The sequence below is a fragment of the Sceloporus occidentalis genome, unplaced genomic scaffold, assembly GCF_023333645.1.
Source record: "Sceloporus occidentalis isolate IW3139 unplaced genomic scaffold, rSceOcc1.0.p SCAF_3, whole genome shotgun sequence".
In the NCBI taxonomy this organism is placed as follows: Eukaryota; Metazoa; Chordata; class Lepidosauria; order Squamata; family Phrynosomatidae; genus Sceloporus; species Sceloporus occidentalis.
This window is the reverse complement of record NW_028316983.1, coordinates 144,121,482-144,138,099: the sequence shown is the minus strand read 5'-3', so window position 1 is coordinate 144,138,099 and position 16,618 is coordinate 144,121,482. Positions and strand designations below refer to the sequence as shown.

At 41.4% G+C, this 16,618-nt stretch overlaps 1 protein-coding gene across 6 annotated transcripts in view; it reads right to left on the bottom strand.

Annotated features, from left to right (window-relative positions):
- Window positions 1–16,029, bottom strand: part of LOC149316917 (calmodulin-regulated spectrin-associated protein 2-like) — a 107,997-nt gene extending 91,968 nt beyond the window's left edge. For all 6 annotated transcript variants that reach the window (XM_089516511.1, XM_089516513.1, XM_089516512.1 and 3 more), the window contains exon 1: window positions 15,182–16,029. In XM_089516511.1, coding sequence (XP_089372637.1) covers window positions 15,182–15,320 — 139 coding nt within the window. In that variant the 5' untranslated portion in view covers window positions 15,321–16,029. The remainder of the gene's footprint in view (window positions 1–15,181) is intronic.
- Between the last annotated feature and the right edge of the window lie 589 nt (window positions 16,030–16,618).

The following is a 16,618-nucleotide window of genomic DNA, read 5'->3' as shown; positions in this document are numbered from 1 at the left end:
TTCAAATCCTTTTATATGAGGTGAGAGAATTTAAAGGTTTATGAAATGATCACTGTAGCCCTCCTTCCAGCACACTTTTTTTTGTGCTTAAGTCTCAATAACTTTAGCTTTTCATTATGTGAAAGATGCTTCAGCTCTTTGATCATTTTAGTATTTCTTTCTGGTATTCTGACAGATCAGCACTATTACTTTTGAACTGAAAAGCAGTTAGTGATTTGGGATTAAGAAATAAATAATCTGATGCTCCAGTGGACAAGTCTCAAATCACTCTTTGAAATGTAAGCAAAAAAAGGAACTCTTGATTCATGATGCTATGGATATTTTATACTTAAATTTTTGAATGATTTATGCTTTCATAGGAACAGTGATTGTGCACTGTAGATTTTATTTTGAAATATCATTTTACCAAAATTTTAAGAATTATTCTGCATTTATGAACCAGGAAATTGAGGGTCTTGCTTCAATTTCACACAAAAAAGGTAATGTTTTAACTAAATGAATGCTCTGTTGGTTTCCTGTCTGTTCCAAAAAATATCTTGAAACCTGACTGTAAAGCTGATGTGCAGTTTTAACTAGCTATTTGTGTGTGCTGTTTTGCACTAAGTATAATGTTGCTTTAAGATTATCAACTCAAGTGAGTAGGGAGGAAGGAGAGAACATCAGGAAGTAATTTGTGTTCCATTTTCAGAAAGCACTGGCCACAAAGAGGCTGAACTCTTCATTATAGTAGCGTGGCCTGATCCTATGCCTTCCTAAAGATGCTTGAAGTACAAGTAAAGATTTTTCAGTGTGACAAAGATGGCTGGAAGCTTCCATGTCACTGGTGTGGAAATCCATTTTGGTTTTAACTCCAGACACTGAATGAAGTATTGAGGGTGGGGGAGGATAGTGTTCAGCACCCTGGATAGCCTCTTTAACTTCTGAAATAGGACCCAGTGCAGAAAAAAGCAGATAAGAAGGAAAATCAACTCATTTGAAAATATGGTGCTGAAGAAGAGTGTTAAGGATACCCCCAGACAGCCAAAAACACAAACAAATGGGTCCTTGAACAGATCAAGCCTGAAATCTCCCTGGAAGCCAAAATGATCACATTGGGGTTGTCGTGCTTTGGCCACATCATGAGAAGACATGACTCATTAGAAAAGACACTAATGTTAGGAAAGGTGGAGGATAGTAGAAAGAGAAGTAGACCAGAGGGACAGGTTCAGTCAAGGAAGTCATGGGCCTGAATTTGCAGGACCTAAGCAGAGAATTGGAAGACAGGGTTTTTTGGAGATGTTTCATCCACAGGATTGCTATGAATTAGGGTCAACTCAAGGGCAGTTAACAGCAGTAGCAGCAGAGTCAGCAAGCACATGCCTGACACAGAAGCTGCTACAGTTACTGCAATGTGCTGTGCTACACAATGAGGACAAAGACGGTCTGATTTGCTGCCTATTTCTTGAGGCATGGTGTCTACTGGCTTGCTTAGTGAGTCCCGTGTTGGCATATAGGCAACCTTCTGCCATTCCCTGCCTCATCTCTGCAACCTTAAGTAGCATTCCTTTCTCAGAACAACATGCACCTATGCTCTATACATTCCCAATGCAAGATGTAATAGAAGTACCTCTACCTCATGCTGCTGGCATAGAAACAATATTTTATGTAGAGTGCTGCTTGCAATATAAGCAATAGTTTTAACATTCTGTTTTCCCCCTAGCACAGTAATCGGCATAACCATAAAAACATGAAATATAATCTTTAAGAATACGAAAAACTGCTAAAACAAAACAAAACATATAATGTAATCACTAGCACTACATAACCCAGGCCAAAAGACTGTACATGGCAAAACCTGTACAAACAGAACTAGCTGGTACACAATGCAAATGTCTCCTGGTCTTGACAGACATAATGGAAGAAAATGCCAAAGGGCTTCAGAGTAAGAGAACATTCCAGAGTTGTGCCACTGCCACAGAAAAGGCACCATCTCTCATAGTGACTTAGCAAAATCTCCAAAGACTGCATAGAGAGCAAGCCCTCTGATTTTAATTCCAGGGAAGGCCTATATGGGACCAAGCAATCCCTAAATACTAAAGTTAGATAGAAAATGAGCTGACATATATAGTCATTGTTGGAAGGAGTTGAATCAGCTGAGAAATGGAAAAAACTGTATTTATTTTTAAAAGAGTAAACAAAATACTTTCTTTTAGAGAAACAAATTTGCATAGGACACATTTCAGGTGATGGAGAAGGAAAAAGATGATTGTTCCACAGCACTAGTTGACATCCACTAACACGGCACTGGATTTAAATCACAGTGTACTTTGCAATGTTGGCAGGATCTCTAAGTCCAATTACATTATGCAAATGGAATTCAAATAATAAAGCAATTATTAAATATAAGTAGAAATGCAACTCACTCAGCAGACAAATAGATGAAATGACAATTTTTAGCATATTCACACAATGAAAATATGTCCCCCCCCTTTTTTTTAAGTCTCAATTGTCCAGTTAAATGAGGGATGGGCAACTTTCAGTGTTTCTTAGCTGCACCTCCCATGGTCCTTTACCAATGGCTATGCTGAGTAGGAGCCGTGGGACAAAAAAGGCTGGCGGGCTACAGCTGCCCAGCCCTGAACTAAATGAACAAGGATCTGGATTTACAATTAATATGGAGTCAACAAGGATAGCACTGTACCAAATGCTTTTGCCCTTTAACCTCTAATGTGGCCCTGCTGCAAGGTCTATTACTAGATCTCATCATATAAGGTGTACAGATGGAAGGATATCCCTCCTCAAACATCTCAGATTGAATTTATACAGATCTTTCAAAAAGTAAGAAACAGCTGCACCACATTTAGCTCAGCCCTAATTGGCAACTAGTAAAATTCCAATATTTTTTGTAAGTGCATGTCTACTACCTACCATTACTAGAGTTGTCACATTCTGAACCAAGAAAAAGTTTCAATCTGTTTACAAGGGGAACCATCATATGGTAAATTATAGCAGTCCAGTTGTTGTTGTTGTGTGCCTTCAAATAATTTCTGACTTATGGTGACCCCAAGGCAAACCTATCATGGGTTGGAAAGATTTGCTCAGAGAACGTTGGCCATTGCCTTTACCTGAGGCTATGACTTGCCCATGGTCACCCAGTGGGTTTCATAGCCAAGCAGGGAACTGACCCTGGGCATTCAGTTGTAGTCCAACTATCAAACCACTATGCCATGCTGGCTCTACAGCACATACAGGTGGTCTCTTTTCAGGAAAGATAAGCAGATTGTCCATTAAAGTTTATTAAATGCACCAGTGACTATGACTTCTACTTGCAAATACACAAGAAGACCTAGATCCACAGCTGTGAAACACTACGTCATCCAGAACACATACAGTAGGCCCTTGGCATCCACTGGGGTTTGGTTCCAGGACCTCCCATGGAGACCAAAATCTGTGGGTGTTCAAGTCCTATTAAATATAATGGCATATTAAAATGGTGTCTGTTATATGAAATGGCAAAATCAAGGTTTGCTTTTTGTTTTATATATATATATATATATATATATGGGGAATATTTTCAATATGCGGATGCTTGAATCCATGGATAAAAAAAATCCATGGATATGGAGGGCCAATTGCATTTCTACCTCTTTTCCAGGAAAAAGGGCCACTTGTTATGAGCAACTGTATCATGTCTGGAATGAGTATCAATATATTTATTCAACTACTGATCTTAAGCAGTCATTTAAAGACAAAGCTGCAACAACTGGATCATGTGGAAAGGAGAAATACCTACAGGTAAAAAAAAAAAAACAAAATGAAACAGGTAAATAAGATTCCCAGAATAAGGAAGCCAATAGAGACACATTAAGAAATCTGAAGGAAAGTACGTTTTTGGTATTAATACAGTCTGTCCTCGCCTTATGCGGGGGATCCATTCCGGATCCCTCCACGTAAGGCGAATTCCGCCTATGCTCGAGCCCCATTGGAAACAATGGGGCTCGTGCGTGGTGGCGCGGCGGTGCGGGCGGGGCACAACGGGCGCGCCCGCCCATTCAATTGAATGGGACGGTCCGCCCTGCGCGCGCTCCGTGGCTTGAGCGCGTATGCTCAAGGCCGCGTATGGTGCGGGCGCACTGTACTAAGAAAAAGTTTTAAGAAAGTAAATTTGTTACTGCTGTTTTTACTGATTATGCTGTCCCTCTGTGGGTTTCACTAAATCGGTTAAACTGCTGAAAGATGGAAGAAAGACAAAGGTAAACTTTAGCAAACAAAAGTCTATGGTTCAGTTGAATGTGTGACTCTCAAGTGTTGTTGGCAAACTAATCTGGTGTCATCCAGCCATGGAGGGAGAGATGTAGGCCCAGCTCCATCAGGCCTGGTTTAGATTAAGAAGCAGAGCCCTCCCTCCAGTCCATCTGCCTTGGTCCAGGCCTCAGAAGGAGAGAAGAACTGCTGGACCTGATCCCCTTTCCCACCACCATTCCCTTCTCCTTTTGTGTCGTGTCTTTTTAGATCGTAAGCCTGAGGGCAGGGAACTGTCTAATTAAAAAATAATAATAATTGTAAGCTGCTCTGATAGTCTTTAGGGCTGAAGGGCGGGGTATAAATACCGTAAATATATCAATACATAAATAATCTTATTACCTCAGTTGCTGATGAATGTTGTGGTAATGGGAATTGAAATGCACCAACATCTGGAGGGGCAGTTCCTTCACTCTTCACCTGATTTAGATACACCTCTAAATCAGATTATCAGAGCTACATATCTCAAATAAGTGAGAGTGGCTGTGCTGCTCCCAAGACAAGTTTCACAAGGGAAATGCTGAAACACATATAACATTACACCTTCATTTGGGCAACTGCATCAGCAACCAAGGTCATGAAAATCTGTGCTAGCTTTCATGTTCTATATAGTATTTCATCAAGTAAAGGGGAAGAGAAGGAGGAAATGGCTAGATTTTTTAGATTTCTGCAACTGCATAAACATACAAAAACATTCATAGAGTAGAATCCTGTTGGTTAGTCCCAACTAGAGCAAACCTATTGAATCAATTGGCAAATGCTAAGCCAAATCAAAGGTAAATCTCACTGATTCAATTACTCAAATTTAGTTAGGACTAACGATAGGATTTAGGTCATAAGAAGAAAAGTCTTTGGTTTAGAAGCAAAAATCTTTATAGCAAACCTGTCAAAACTGGAGGTATCTATTTGTACACTATTATTCCCAATGAAAGCTGTTTTTAAAACAAACAAATTTAAGTCCTGATCTGAAGTGACAAGCAAAAATTCACTCTGATAAAGGAAAACTTATAAATTAGAATATGCGACCATCCAAACACAATGCAAGTGTGATGACTCTTCTGGCTTTGTAGACTCTCTGCTAGGTACAGTATCAGGAGATGTATGTTTTCCTGTGACAGACAAATGGCAACTTTGAAGAGAGGGCAACTTTAATTGGGAAAGTTGAAAGGCTTAAACTCTTTCAGTTCTATTCCAGCTTGTAAACCATCAATTATTATTTTTATCTTTGAGAGAGAGAGAGAGAGAGAGAGAGATTAAGTCACAAATCTCTTAACATCGTATCTAAGTTTCTCCTCAAATCTTGAAGCTAAACCCTACATAAGGAATATGACTCAAGCAGCCTTGCAGGTGCTGTTCGACTGCAAATCCCAGCAGCCCTACTGGGGAATACAAAAGCTACAATTCAGTAACAGCTGGAGGGCTAGATGATTCACATCTCCATCCAACAGCATATGAAATACCGCCTAATACTCCATGCCATATACAATCTCAGAAACAAGACTAAGGGCCCGAACTGACGCACATGTCTTAAGAGGCTGGACGCCATGGTAAAGCCGCTCTCTGACTAAAGCGTGGCTTAGGCATTACTTCTGGCCTCTTAGGGCATGTGCATCTTTTATACAGCACACCTCCAAAGTGGCCCAAAACTGCTTTATTTGGCCAGTCTGTTTGGGCCCTAAGATTCTAACACCATATCACTACACTACTAGTGATATATACCAGGATCAGAAGTATGGCTCCATAAGGGAAAGGTAAATGATTTAACCTCCTGTTTGGCTCTAGAAGGAGAAACATTTACACTGCAACCACCACTGTGCTTCCAATCTAGGCCCTAGAGTCACATCCATACTGGCACTGCCCAAAACAACAACATGGACACTCGGCTTTGGTTGGAGAATGCAGTAGGCTTTTCATAGTTAAACTGAATATTCTGAAGTAGGGATGAGAAAGGCCCACCTACTGAGGCAAGATTTGCCTTTCAGTGTCTTCATGGGGGCGGGCCATGGCAGTAATTTTATCCTATGCATTACCACTAGACTTCTTGAAGTCTTATATGCAATTCTGCTGGACTGTACAGTAGCACTGTGGTAGTTGTTGTTATTTAGCCAATTAATGTTTAACAATTATTTTTAAGGCAACATGACATGTTTAAATTTTTCTTCATGGAAACATTTTCCAGATTAATAAACTAGACTAAGCAGATCTTGTAGTGGTAGGTATACAATGAGACTACACCCCCAAATATTATGATGTGTTATAATACATATTCAGAACTATCTTAATGGCTCTATTTAAAATATTCATATTAACAAACTAAATATTTAATTTAATATTGAAGCTGCTATTTATGTATATATTTGAAGGATTTGCATTTCTAAGTCGCACACCTTTTTATTGTATGGTGTTGCATTTGTTTGTTTATACCCTGCCTTTTTCTCAAAGCCAGATTTAAAGCAGTTTACACAATACAGAGAAAGATGTAAAAACAACAACAACAACAACAACATCATCATTATTTATTACAGCATACAGCCAGTACAAAGCTAGAATACAATAATGACCAAATATCCATATAGACATGTTACAGTCATGATGTCCATACAAATCAATGAGAACTCTAAAATGGAATGAAACTCTCTTATCGTGTGCCAACAACAACAACATATAAATAAAAGCATTTAAAAAGGCTATTTTAAAAATGCAATATAACTATTTAGTGGATTTAGTTAAAACAGATACAGCAAAAACACTTTACATTATACATAAATTAAAAATATAATTAAATTATCAATAAAATGGACAGCAGTTAAACCCAAACTATTTAATAGAGTAATAATAAATATGATAATACACTCTGAAAGATCACCTTTCCCCACAAATCTGTCTGAAAGTCCTACCAAAACAAAAAGGCCTTCACCTGCCTATGAAAGGATAGCAAGAAGGAATTTAAAAATATTCCATTAAAAGACAAAAGGTAACAAAATTTTTTTAAAAAATAATACATTAATATCAGCCCTTTCTTTGTGCAACAATTCTCAAAAGCCCCTTGAATAAACAGGCTGACAGGATAACAAAATAAGAGAGCTAGTTTGTCCTCCTTAGCACAAGAGTATCAGGGCCTGGGACAGCCATGGAGAAAGCCCCCAGCACATTCTTACCAGGTGTTCCTGTAAGGATCTTAAGACTAAGGTCCAAAACACACTGCAGAAATAACCCAGTTTGAGACTGCTTTAACTGCCTTGGCTCAGGGACGTAGCCAGGATTTTAGGAAGGGGGGGTCCAGAGTAAGTGCCACTATTATATTGGGGCTTGGGTGCGGCGGCACAGCAGCACACACCATTCATTTTTCTAACGGAAGGGGGGGTCCGGACCCCAAGAACCCCCCCCCCCTTTGGCTACGTTCCTGCTTGGCTTAATGCTAGGGAATTCTGGGAACTGTATTGTAGAGACATTTAGCCTTCTCTGTCAGAGGCCTCTGGTGCCACAATAAACTACAATTCCCATAATCCCTAGCACTGAGCCATGGCAGTTAAAGTGGTGTCAAACTGGATAATTTCTGCAGTGTGTTTTGGACCTAAGCTTAAAAACCTCAAAAAATCTGAGACAGGCCCTTACTGGAGGATACAGTCCATCAGCTAGCCTGAATGTGAGCCATAGAGGGCTGAAGATGCCAGCATGGCAAAACGTCAGGAATAAACTCTTCCAGAATATGGCCACATAGTGTGAAAAACCCACAAAAAATTATAACCAGCACTTTGAATTGGGTCAAGAAATAGCCCATAAAACTGTTGTAATAAGGTATTTGTGTGATCTCTATAGCCAGTCCCCATTACAGTGTGGTCCCAGCAGTTTGGACGAACCAAACTTTCCTCAAAGGGAGGCCCACATGTAGCACATTACAGTAGCCTCAACAAGATAGCACTATGGCCCAAAACAGATGGGTGAAAAAAGCCGGCTTCCAGGCGGCTTAAGGGCATGGTGATTACATGACACACATACTCAAGCCGCCCCAACCTGGAAAAGCCACCCTGAAAAGGAGTGGTAAAAAATCGCTCCCTTTAAGAGGGCTGTTCAGAACTGTGGCAGTGGGACAAATTGTGAGCAAGCACATGCGGTTGCTGCAGCTCCAAGGCAAGCGGCTCCAGGCTGACCTGTTTTGCCCCTAAGTCATATTCCACCATGGTGAGATCAGACATCTCCTGGAACAGGTATACAACTGGTATATTAGCTTTAACTGTGCAACTCCTGGGTACCACAGAAACCTAACCATCCAGGTTAACAACTAAATCAGGAATACAAACCTGAGTCCTCAAAGGGAGTGTCACTCTCTCTAAAAACAGCCTCAAACCCTCTTCCCTGACCTAAATTTGTTTGTTTGTTTTAAACAGACTTCTTTTCTCAAGTATGGGATCCACCTTTCAACAGACCAGGAACACCTCTGTCATACCTGGATTAAGCTTTAATTTGTTCACTCTCATCCAATCCATAATTGATGCTAGGCACTGGTTTACAAAAAAACCAAACAAAAATACCCACATTTCCCCAGAATTTGTTGGAAAGAAGTAGAGTTGGATAGCACCAGCATACTGATAGCACCAAATCTACTAATTGTGGGCAACATCTCCCAGCAGCTTCATGTATGTGTTAAACAGCATGAAGGATAGGATACAACTGTGAGACTCCATAGGCCTATGGTCAGGTTATAGAACAGGAACTCATTTCCCAAGCACTACTTTCTATGCCTTCTCCCTCTGGATGGGATGGAGCCATTGTAGAACAGTTCCCCCAAGTTCAATCCCAACTGATGGTATCAAAAGCTACCAAAGAGCTTAGCAGAACAAATGGGGACACATTCCCCTGGTCCAGCTCCCAGTGTAGGTCATCTTCTAAGGTGACCAAAACCATCTCTGTCCCAAAACTGGCTTTGAAGCCAGACTGAAATAGATCAGTCCATCTCACCCAAGAACTCCTGGAGTGTCATCTTATTGAAATGAAAAAAATAAACACACACAAAAATGCACCGTAACACATGCCCCGATAATCCTGTTGAACAAATTTTTATAGCAGACAAATAACTGTGGAGATAAATCTTTGAAGCAGGAGGCTTGGATTCCACTACTCTTTTGATGCATCTAACAAGCTATGGTGACCCCAGTTATAAAGACCTATGTTACATTTTGCTACATTGTAGTGGCACAGTAGCTGCAAAATTTGCAGTGATGAAGTGCTATTCTATGTCTTCTCAGAAGTAAGCCCTGATTCCCAGTCATGCTGACTCATGTTCAAAGGGACTCCTAGATCCCTTTCACACTTACTGCTTTATCACACTAAGGGTAAAACAGGATTTAAACGAGAGTTAAACTAGAAAAAAAAAACAGGAAATGCTTGATGTTTATCACACAACATTTCCTGGTTTTCTCTAGTTTAACTCTAGTTTAAATCCTGTTGGCCTCCTAATGTGATAAAGCAGGTAGTCTCATTCAGCCAGATGTCCCCCATCCTATATCTATGCATTTCATTTTTTTTGTCCTAACACTGCCACTCAAAATTAACACACACACCACACAGCCACTAGATCAAATTCACTGTCTGACCCACTCACCCATGTGATGTGCCCCTTGACAGCCAATCTAGGCCAGCTAGGAGATGTTCAGGAGCTGCTCTTGGCAGGAGAAGAGTTAGTCAAGAATTGGATAAGCAGCTCATTCAGGCTGTGGAAGTAGATGGTGTTGTTGCTGTTACTGTTCCTCCTTGCTCCTCCTTTGGCAGCTGAAGCCACAGTGGGCTGATTTCCTCTGGTCTGTTTTTCCAGATCCTACTGTAATAAGAGGTCTTGCACTTTACCAGTGGCTTCTTCAGATACTATCTGCCTGCCTACCCTTTCTATTTTTTCCCTTTCTTCCACATGCCATCACTACTGCATCCTTTGGCTCACCCATGGCCTCCTTTCACCTTTATTTCATCCCAATTCTGCTCTCTCGTGCAGAAATGGCAGACCAGCTAAAAATCTCTAGCATTTTGTAACACATAATTTTGTATATCATCATTGTTTTCTTTTAAACTGAACCAATTTTTCAATTGATATCAAAAACTATTGACAAATAATGGTATTACAAAGAAAGACAAAACCCAGGCTACTAGGCCCTAGTAATTTATATCAGCCACCTCTCATCAGCCCTTCCAAAGAGGTATCATGCTACCATACCTTGCAATCACTTCTACTCATACATTTCAGTGTTTCATTCTGCAATTGTCATAAGTTTTTTGGTTATTCCATTCTGATGTGAAGTCGAAGGCTTTCATGGCCGGCATCCATAGTTTTTTGTGGGGTTCTCAGGCTATGTGGCCACATTCCAGAAGAGTTTCTTCCTGACGTTTTGCCAGCATCTGTGTGCTGTGTGCTTCAGAGAATGCTTGCCGGGAAAGGAGTTGGGTATATATCCTGTGTGACCTGGGAAGGCAGGAGTGATTTGCATGTGTATTGTTCTGTTGCTAATGGCAGGCCTCAGGGTGGGAGGGTATGCAAAGGAGGATTCGTGTCTGCTTGATTAGTGCTCACTGTCTGCTGGGAAACCCCTGACCCTGGGAGATTTCTCATTTGTATATGTTGAGTCTTCAGGTTACAAACCATCCTGGGCATAAAATACTGTTTGAAAACACTGAAATTCTGCACCATGCCAACAACTACCCTGTCAGGATGCACAGGGAAGCCACTGAAATCCACAAACACCTGGACAATTTCAACAGGAAAGAGGAAATCCTTAAAGTAAACAAGGTTTGGCTACCAGTCCTGAAAAATAGCAAGAGGAAGACTCAGCAGATGCAAATGAGAAATCTCCCAGGGTCAGGGGTTTCCCAGCAGACAACGAGCACTAGTCAAGTAGACACTACTCCTCTTTTGCAGACCTCCCACCCTGAGGCCTGCCATTAGAAACAGAACAATACACATGCAAATCACTCCTGCCTTCCCAGGTCACACAGTATATAGGAGGAATAGCTAATACTCCAGAGGACAGGATCAAAATTCAAAATGACCTGAATAGCCAAGAAACCTGGGCCAAAGCTAACAAAATGAAATTCAACATGGAGAAATGTAAGATACTGCACTTAGGGCAGAAAAATAAAATGCACAGCTATAGGATGGGGGACACCTGGCTGAATGAGACGACATGTGAAAGGGATCTAGGAATCCAAGTAGACCACAAGTTGAACATGAGTCAACAGTGTGATGCGGCAGCTAAAAAGGCCAATGCAATTTTAGGCTGCATCAATAAAAGTATAGTGTCTAGATCAAGAGAAGTAATAGTTCCACTGTATTCTGCTTTGGTCAGGCCTCACCTGGAATACTGTGTCCTGTTCTGGGCACCACAATTTAAAAAGGACATTGAGAAACTGGAGCGTATCCAAAGGAGGGCGACTAAAATGGTGAAGGGTCTGGAAACCATGTCCTATGGGGAATGACTTAAGGGGCTGGGGATGTTTAGCCTGGAAAAAAGGTTAAGAGGTGATATGATAGCCCTGTTTAAATATTTGAAGGGATGTCATATTGACGAGGGAGCAAGCTTGTTTTCTGCTGCTCCAGAGAACAGGACACGGAGCAATGGATGCAAGCTACAGGAAAAGAGATTCCACCTCAACATTAGGAGAATCCTCCTGACAGTAAGGGCTGTTCGACAGTGGAACACACTCCCTCGGATTGTAGTGGAGTCTCCTTCCTTGGAGGTCTTTAAGCAGAGGCTGGATGGCCATCTGTCAATGGGGATGCTTTGATTGAGAGTTCCTGCATGGCAGAATAGGGTTGGACTGGGTGGCCCTTGTGGTCTCTTCCAACTCTATGATTCTACAGCCCCCTGAATCCACAGGAGGAAACACAGGATATAAAATAATTAGTAAATAAATGTGATGGAACAAATCAAGTCACTTTTTTGACAGTAGCAGTTCCAACCCAAGGGTAAAGTAAAGGATGGCTCACAGGGATAGCCACTTCAGATACTAGCTTTATATTGAGCCATATTAGCACTGCAATAATGGTTTATTGTACCTTGCTAGTATGTACAAACCATGGTTCTCTTTGTGAAGATGTTAAGTTCTGACAACTTTTCTTTTTTTACTTTGTGAAAATGTTATTCGTCTTTCCACATTAACACAGAGAAGATGTCAGAACTGTCTTTCCAGCCAAAGACAAAAGTCTTCAAAGTTCTGCTCCTTTCAAAGAAGATAATATATTTCAGTCTTTTGCCTGTAAGTATACTATTTCCTATTCTCTGTTTGTGTTAGCTTGGAGCCTGAGCACAAGTATGCACAACTTAAAGCACTTCACAGTTACACATTATTTTACATGCTGTTGTTGCCAACATTATGATAGCATCTTAGCAGATAACTCTTTTTAAAAATTTTCTCAGACCAATGCTTCTTTTTCCTTTTATGCTTAGAAAAAGTATTTCTTCAAACCATTTCCACATAAAGGTTTACTTAAAGTAAGTTCCACTTAAAATAAGAATAGGGCTCAGAGCACAGAAAGTGCAGCCTTAGAACTTGCTCACAAATTCAGATGCATCACTCAATTTCTCTCTACTTCACTACTGTAGTCTTTCTTGCTGACCTGGAGCTGAAAATGCAGGAATGCTTTCACTTGTTTATCAAATAAGAATGACTTCAACACCTGCACAGTGTTAATTATACTATTTTCATGATTATACCTGAAGAATTAAATGTTACAGGGGGAAAAAGGTCATACCATTTCTGAAATTTCCCAGTCAGTCTTTGTCAGATTCCCAACACATCGGCATTTGTGCAAGAACTACAGACACACTGAGAAATTACAGGTTTGCAAAGCATTCAAAGTACTGTACACTTCTTGAGTTAAAAACACCAACAACAGTTTTGATGGCCAAATTCAATATAAACGACTCATATAGTCCATGCTTCTCCCACTATGAGTAACCTGCATACCATGAGGATGATTAAGGCCAACCAACAGAGGCACTTTGTGAAACCTTTGTACTGACAGTTTCCAAAGTGGCCAGTTTAAGAACAAAACAGGAGTCAGACACATTTTTCCCGTTACAATATGCAACAACCCTTTGGCTTCAACTGAAACAGAGGAGAACCTCTTCTTGTTATTCTTCGGGGGGGGGGGGGGGAATGGACTGTTACTTAAACAACCTCTCTTTTGGGAAAATCTTTTTCAACAACCTCTCTTTTGAGAAAAGATATGGAAAAACATTGTGAGAAAATGTCAGTTACAATTTGAAGTCGAAGGCTTTCATGGCCGGCAACCATAGTTTTTTGTGGGTTTTTCGGGCTATGTGGCCATGTTCTAGAAGATTTTCTTCCAAGGAAGAAAATCTTCTAGAACATGGCCACATAGCCCGAAAAACCCACAAAAAACTATAAGTTACAATTATTATTATTAATATTATTATTTCTCACCTCTCCTCAAGTTACAATTAGATGTCACACACACACCCCTTTATAAAGAACTACAGTCAGTCTTATGTTTCCACAAATTCTTTATCCATGGATTCAAGCATCTACAGCTTGAAAATATTCACACACACAAACACACAGACACAGACACACACACATATATATAGCCCCAAAAGTAAACCTTGATTGTCCATTTTATATAAGGGACTCCCTTTTATTAGGCCATTGTCTATAATGGAACTTGAACATCCACGAATTTTGTTATCCAAGGGGGATCCTGGAACCAAACCCCAGTGGATACCAAGGGCCCACTGTAGTTTTAAAATACAAATATGTGTCTCGCCAATTAAATATTGCCTGGCAGGGCTTTTCCCCCTCTCCTTAAAGCTAATCTATCTACTGTAGAGTGACAAGGTTTGCTCTCTCTACAAGGCCTGAGAGCTTGTCAGCACCATGGCAGTCTCTCACCTTTCCAAGTGCATTCAAGGAATTGTCTTTCTGCATCCAGACAAGAGGGGAAACCCTGCCTTATGAAGGGTGACAAGTGTGGCATGAAATCCTCTCTCCCAGGAGCCTCTCTTTCTTACTTATCCCATCCCTTTCTCAAAGGACTGCAGGCTACCTCTCACCCGCCAGAACCTAAGACCTCTCACAAATGTCTGTTTTCTGGGCCAGCTCTCAAATGGAAAAAAAACCCGGCTGTCTGTTTTATGAGCTGTAAGAGAAAAAAGAGAGGAGGGAGAGGAAGGAAGGGAAGGCCATCACTATATATACTGACTGCATTTTAAGTCCTATATTTTCACTGCGGCACAAACCAAGCAGGCACAACCTGACACAACACCATTGAAAAGCAACCTTAACCCCAGTCATTGCTGTATATATCCCTTCCTATCCAGACACACAGCCAAGGTGACCAGAGGTCCTCCTTTTCCAGGACACATCCTCCATTTCAACCTTCGTCCAAGAAGAATTCCAAAAGGTCCTCCATTCTGGGCCTAAGAAGCCCAAACTGACATTTCCACTAGCTTTTTGAGGGCCATGTCCTCTCTTTTCCCTGGCATGTCCTCCATGTGGTGGCGCCTTATCTTCCTTGTGTGGAAGAGGACATCCACTCACCCTGCCATACAGGCCGGGCGTGTTTTCCTGACACATTTCCCCAGAGGATGGATGATTCACATTCACAAAGACACATTCACACACACCAAGAAGCCAGGAATGCCACATCCTTTGGGGGGAAGAAGAACATGTTATAATTTCACATTTCATTCTATGTATTAGTTGTTTTGACAGTCTGCATTTTGACAGTATAACTCGCTAATTTTTTCTACAGGTTACCTTTTATGACAGGTCATACTCTGTTTCGATGACGCCTGTCAAGTGCCATGCATAGCTATGGTGCAATATAAATAAATATTCATATTAATAAGAGTAATAAGAATAGGAGGGTGTTTTCCCAGAGGGTCCCACCTACCTGTCCCAAAAGCTTTGGCCACCAGCCAGGCCAGATTGGAGGCGATCTTGGCTCGGGCGAAGTCATAATGGTCAAAGGGTTTGATGGCCGGGACAATGAAGGTCTTCCTCAGCTCCTTGGTGTCTGCAGCATCCCCCATTTTCCTTCTTTCCTTCCTTCGCTCAACCCTTTCCAGGCCCACACAACCTTTTCCCCTTACCAATATATAATAATTAAACCCAATTTTTACATGATGCTCCTTCCAAAAGGCACTCCCTCCCAAAAAAAGTCTTTAAAAATTAAATAATATTCCCAATTTTGGGGGGAGGAGAAAAGGAGGCTGTTGTCCAAGTGAAGGATGGTGATTAAGAGGGGAGATATCTATATCTATATATAGATATATAGATATTCCTCTTTCTCCAGCTCTTCTTTCTGCCTTGCACCAGAATGCAGAAGGTGTCTTCTTCCTTTCCCCCAAGGCTTTTTTGTCTTGCTCCTTTTCCTTGGCTTCCAAAACAAATATAATAATAAGAAGAAGACTGTTGGGAGGTTCCTCTGAGAGAGTAGTCTTTGGAAGTGGAAGGGAGGGTTTTTCCTTTGCCTCCAATGCAGAAGAAGAAGAAGAAGGCGGGGAAGGGAAGGAGGAAGGAAGCCAGAGGCTGGAAGGGAGGAGGCTGGGATTTTCCTGCAGTGACTGGGAAAAAAGGAGGAGGAGGAGGAGAAGGGAAAGAAGATGTCCAAGGGCTGTCCAAGAAGGGCTCCAGGAGGCCCCTCCAAGGAGGCAGGGTCTGGGTCCTCCTCTTGTTTCCTGGGGCTCCCTTCCAAAGCAGCCTGCTTTTTTCCTTCACCCCCCCTCCTCAGCTTCCCCTCTGCTGCGCCTGCTGCACTAGGCTGGGAACCTACCCAGCGCGCATGCGCGCTCCTGGCCTTAAGACCCCCCCCCTTGTGAACATGGTTGGGGCGGAGCAGTGGGGAAGAGGAGGAGGGTGGGGGATACCAAGGGAAGGGGAAGGGGGGTGTTTTTCACTCTCCGCTTGGAAGGGTACAATGGGACATCCCTGAGGCTTGGCCACACACAACAGCATCCTCAGCATCCTCCTCAGGCTCCTTTAGGGCACGATGGGATTGCCCAGCAAAGGGACCTCAGTCTGATTCTTCTATAATTTTGTGGATTGTTGTGTGGAGAGATTTTGTAGCACCTTTGAGACTCACTGGAGGAAAATATTTGGCAGCCTCAGCTTTCCTAGACTTCAGTCTACTTCCTCAGATGCATTTGGAATATAATAATAATAATAATAATAATAATAATAATAATAATGTAGAGAGATCTTGTAGCACCTTTGAGACTCACTGAAAGAAAGAAGTTGGAGGCATCAGCTTCCCTAGATTTCAGTCTACTTCCTCAGGTGCATTATTACCATTATCATTATCACCATCATCATTAATGATGAAGATAGT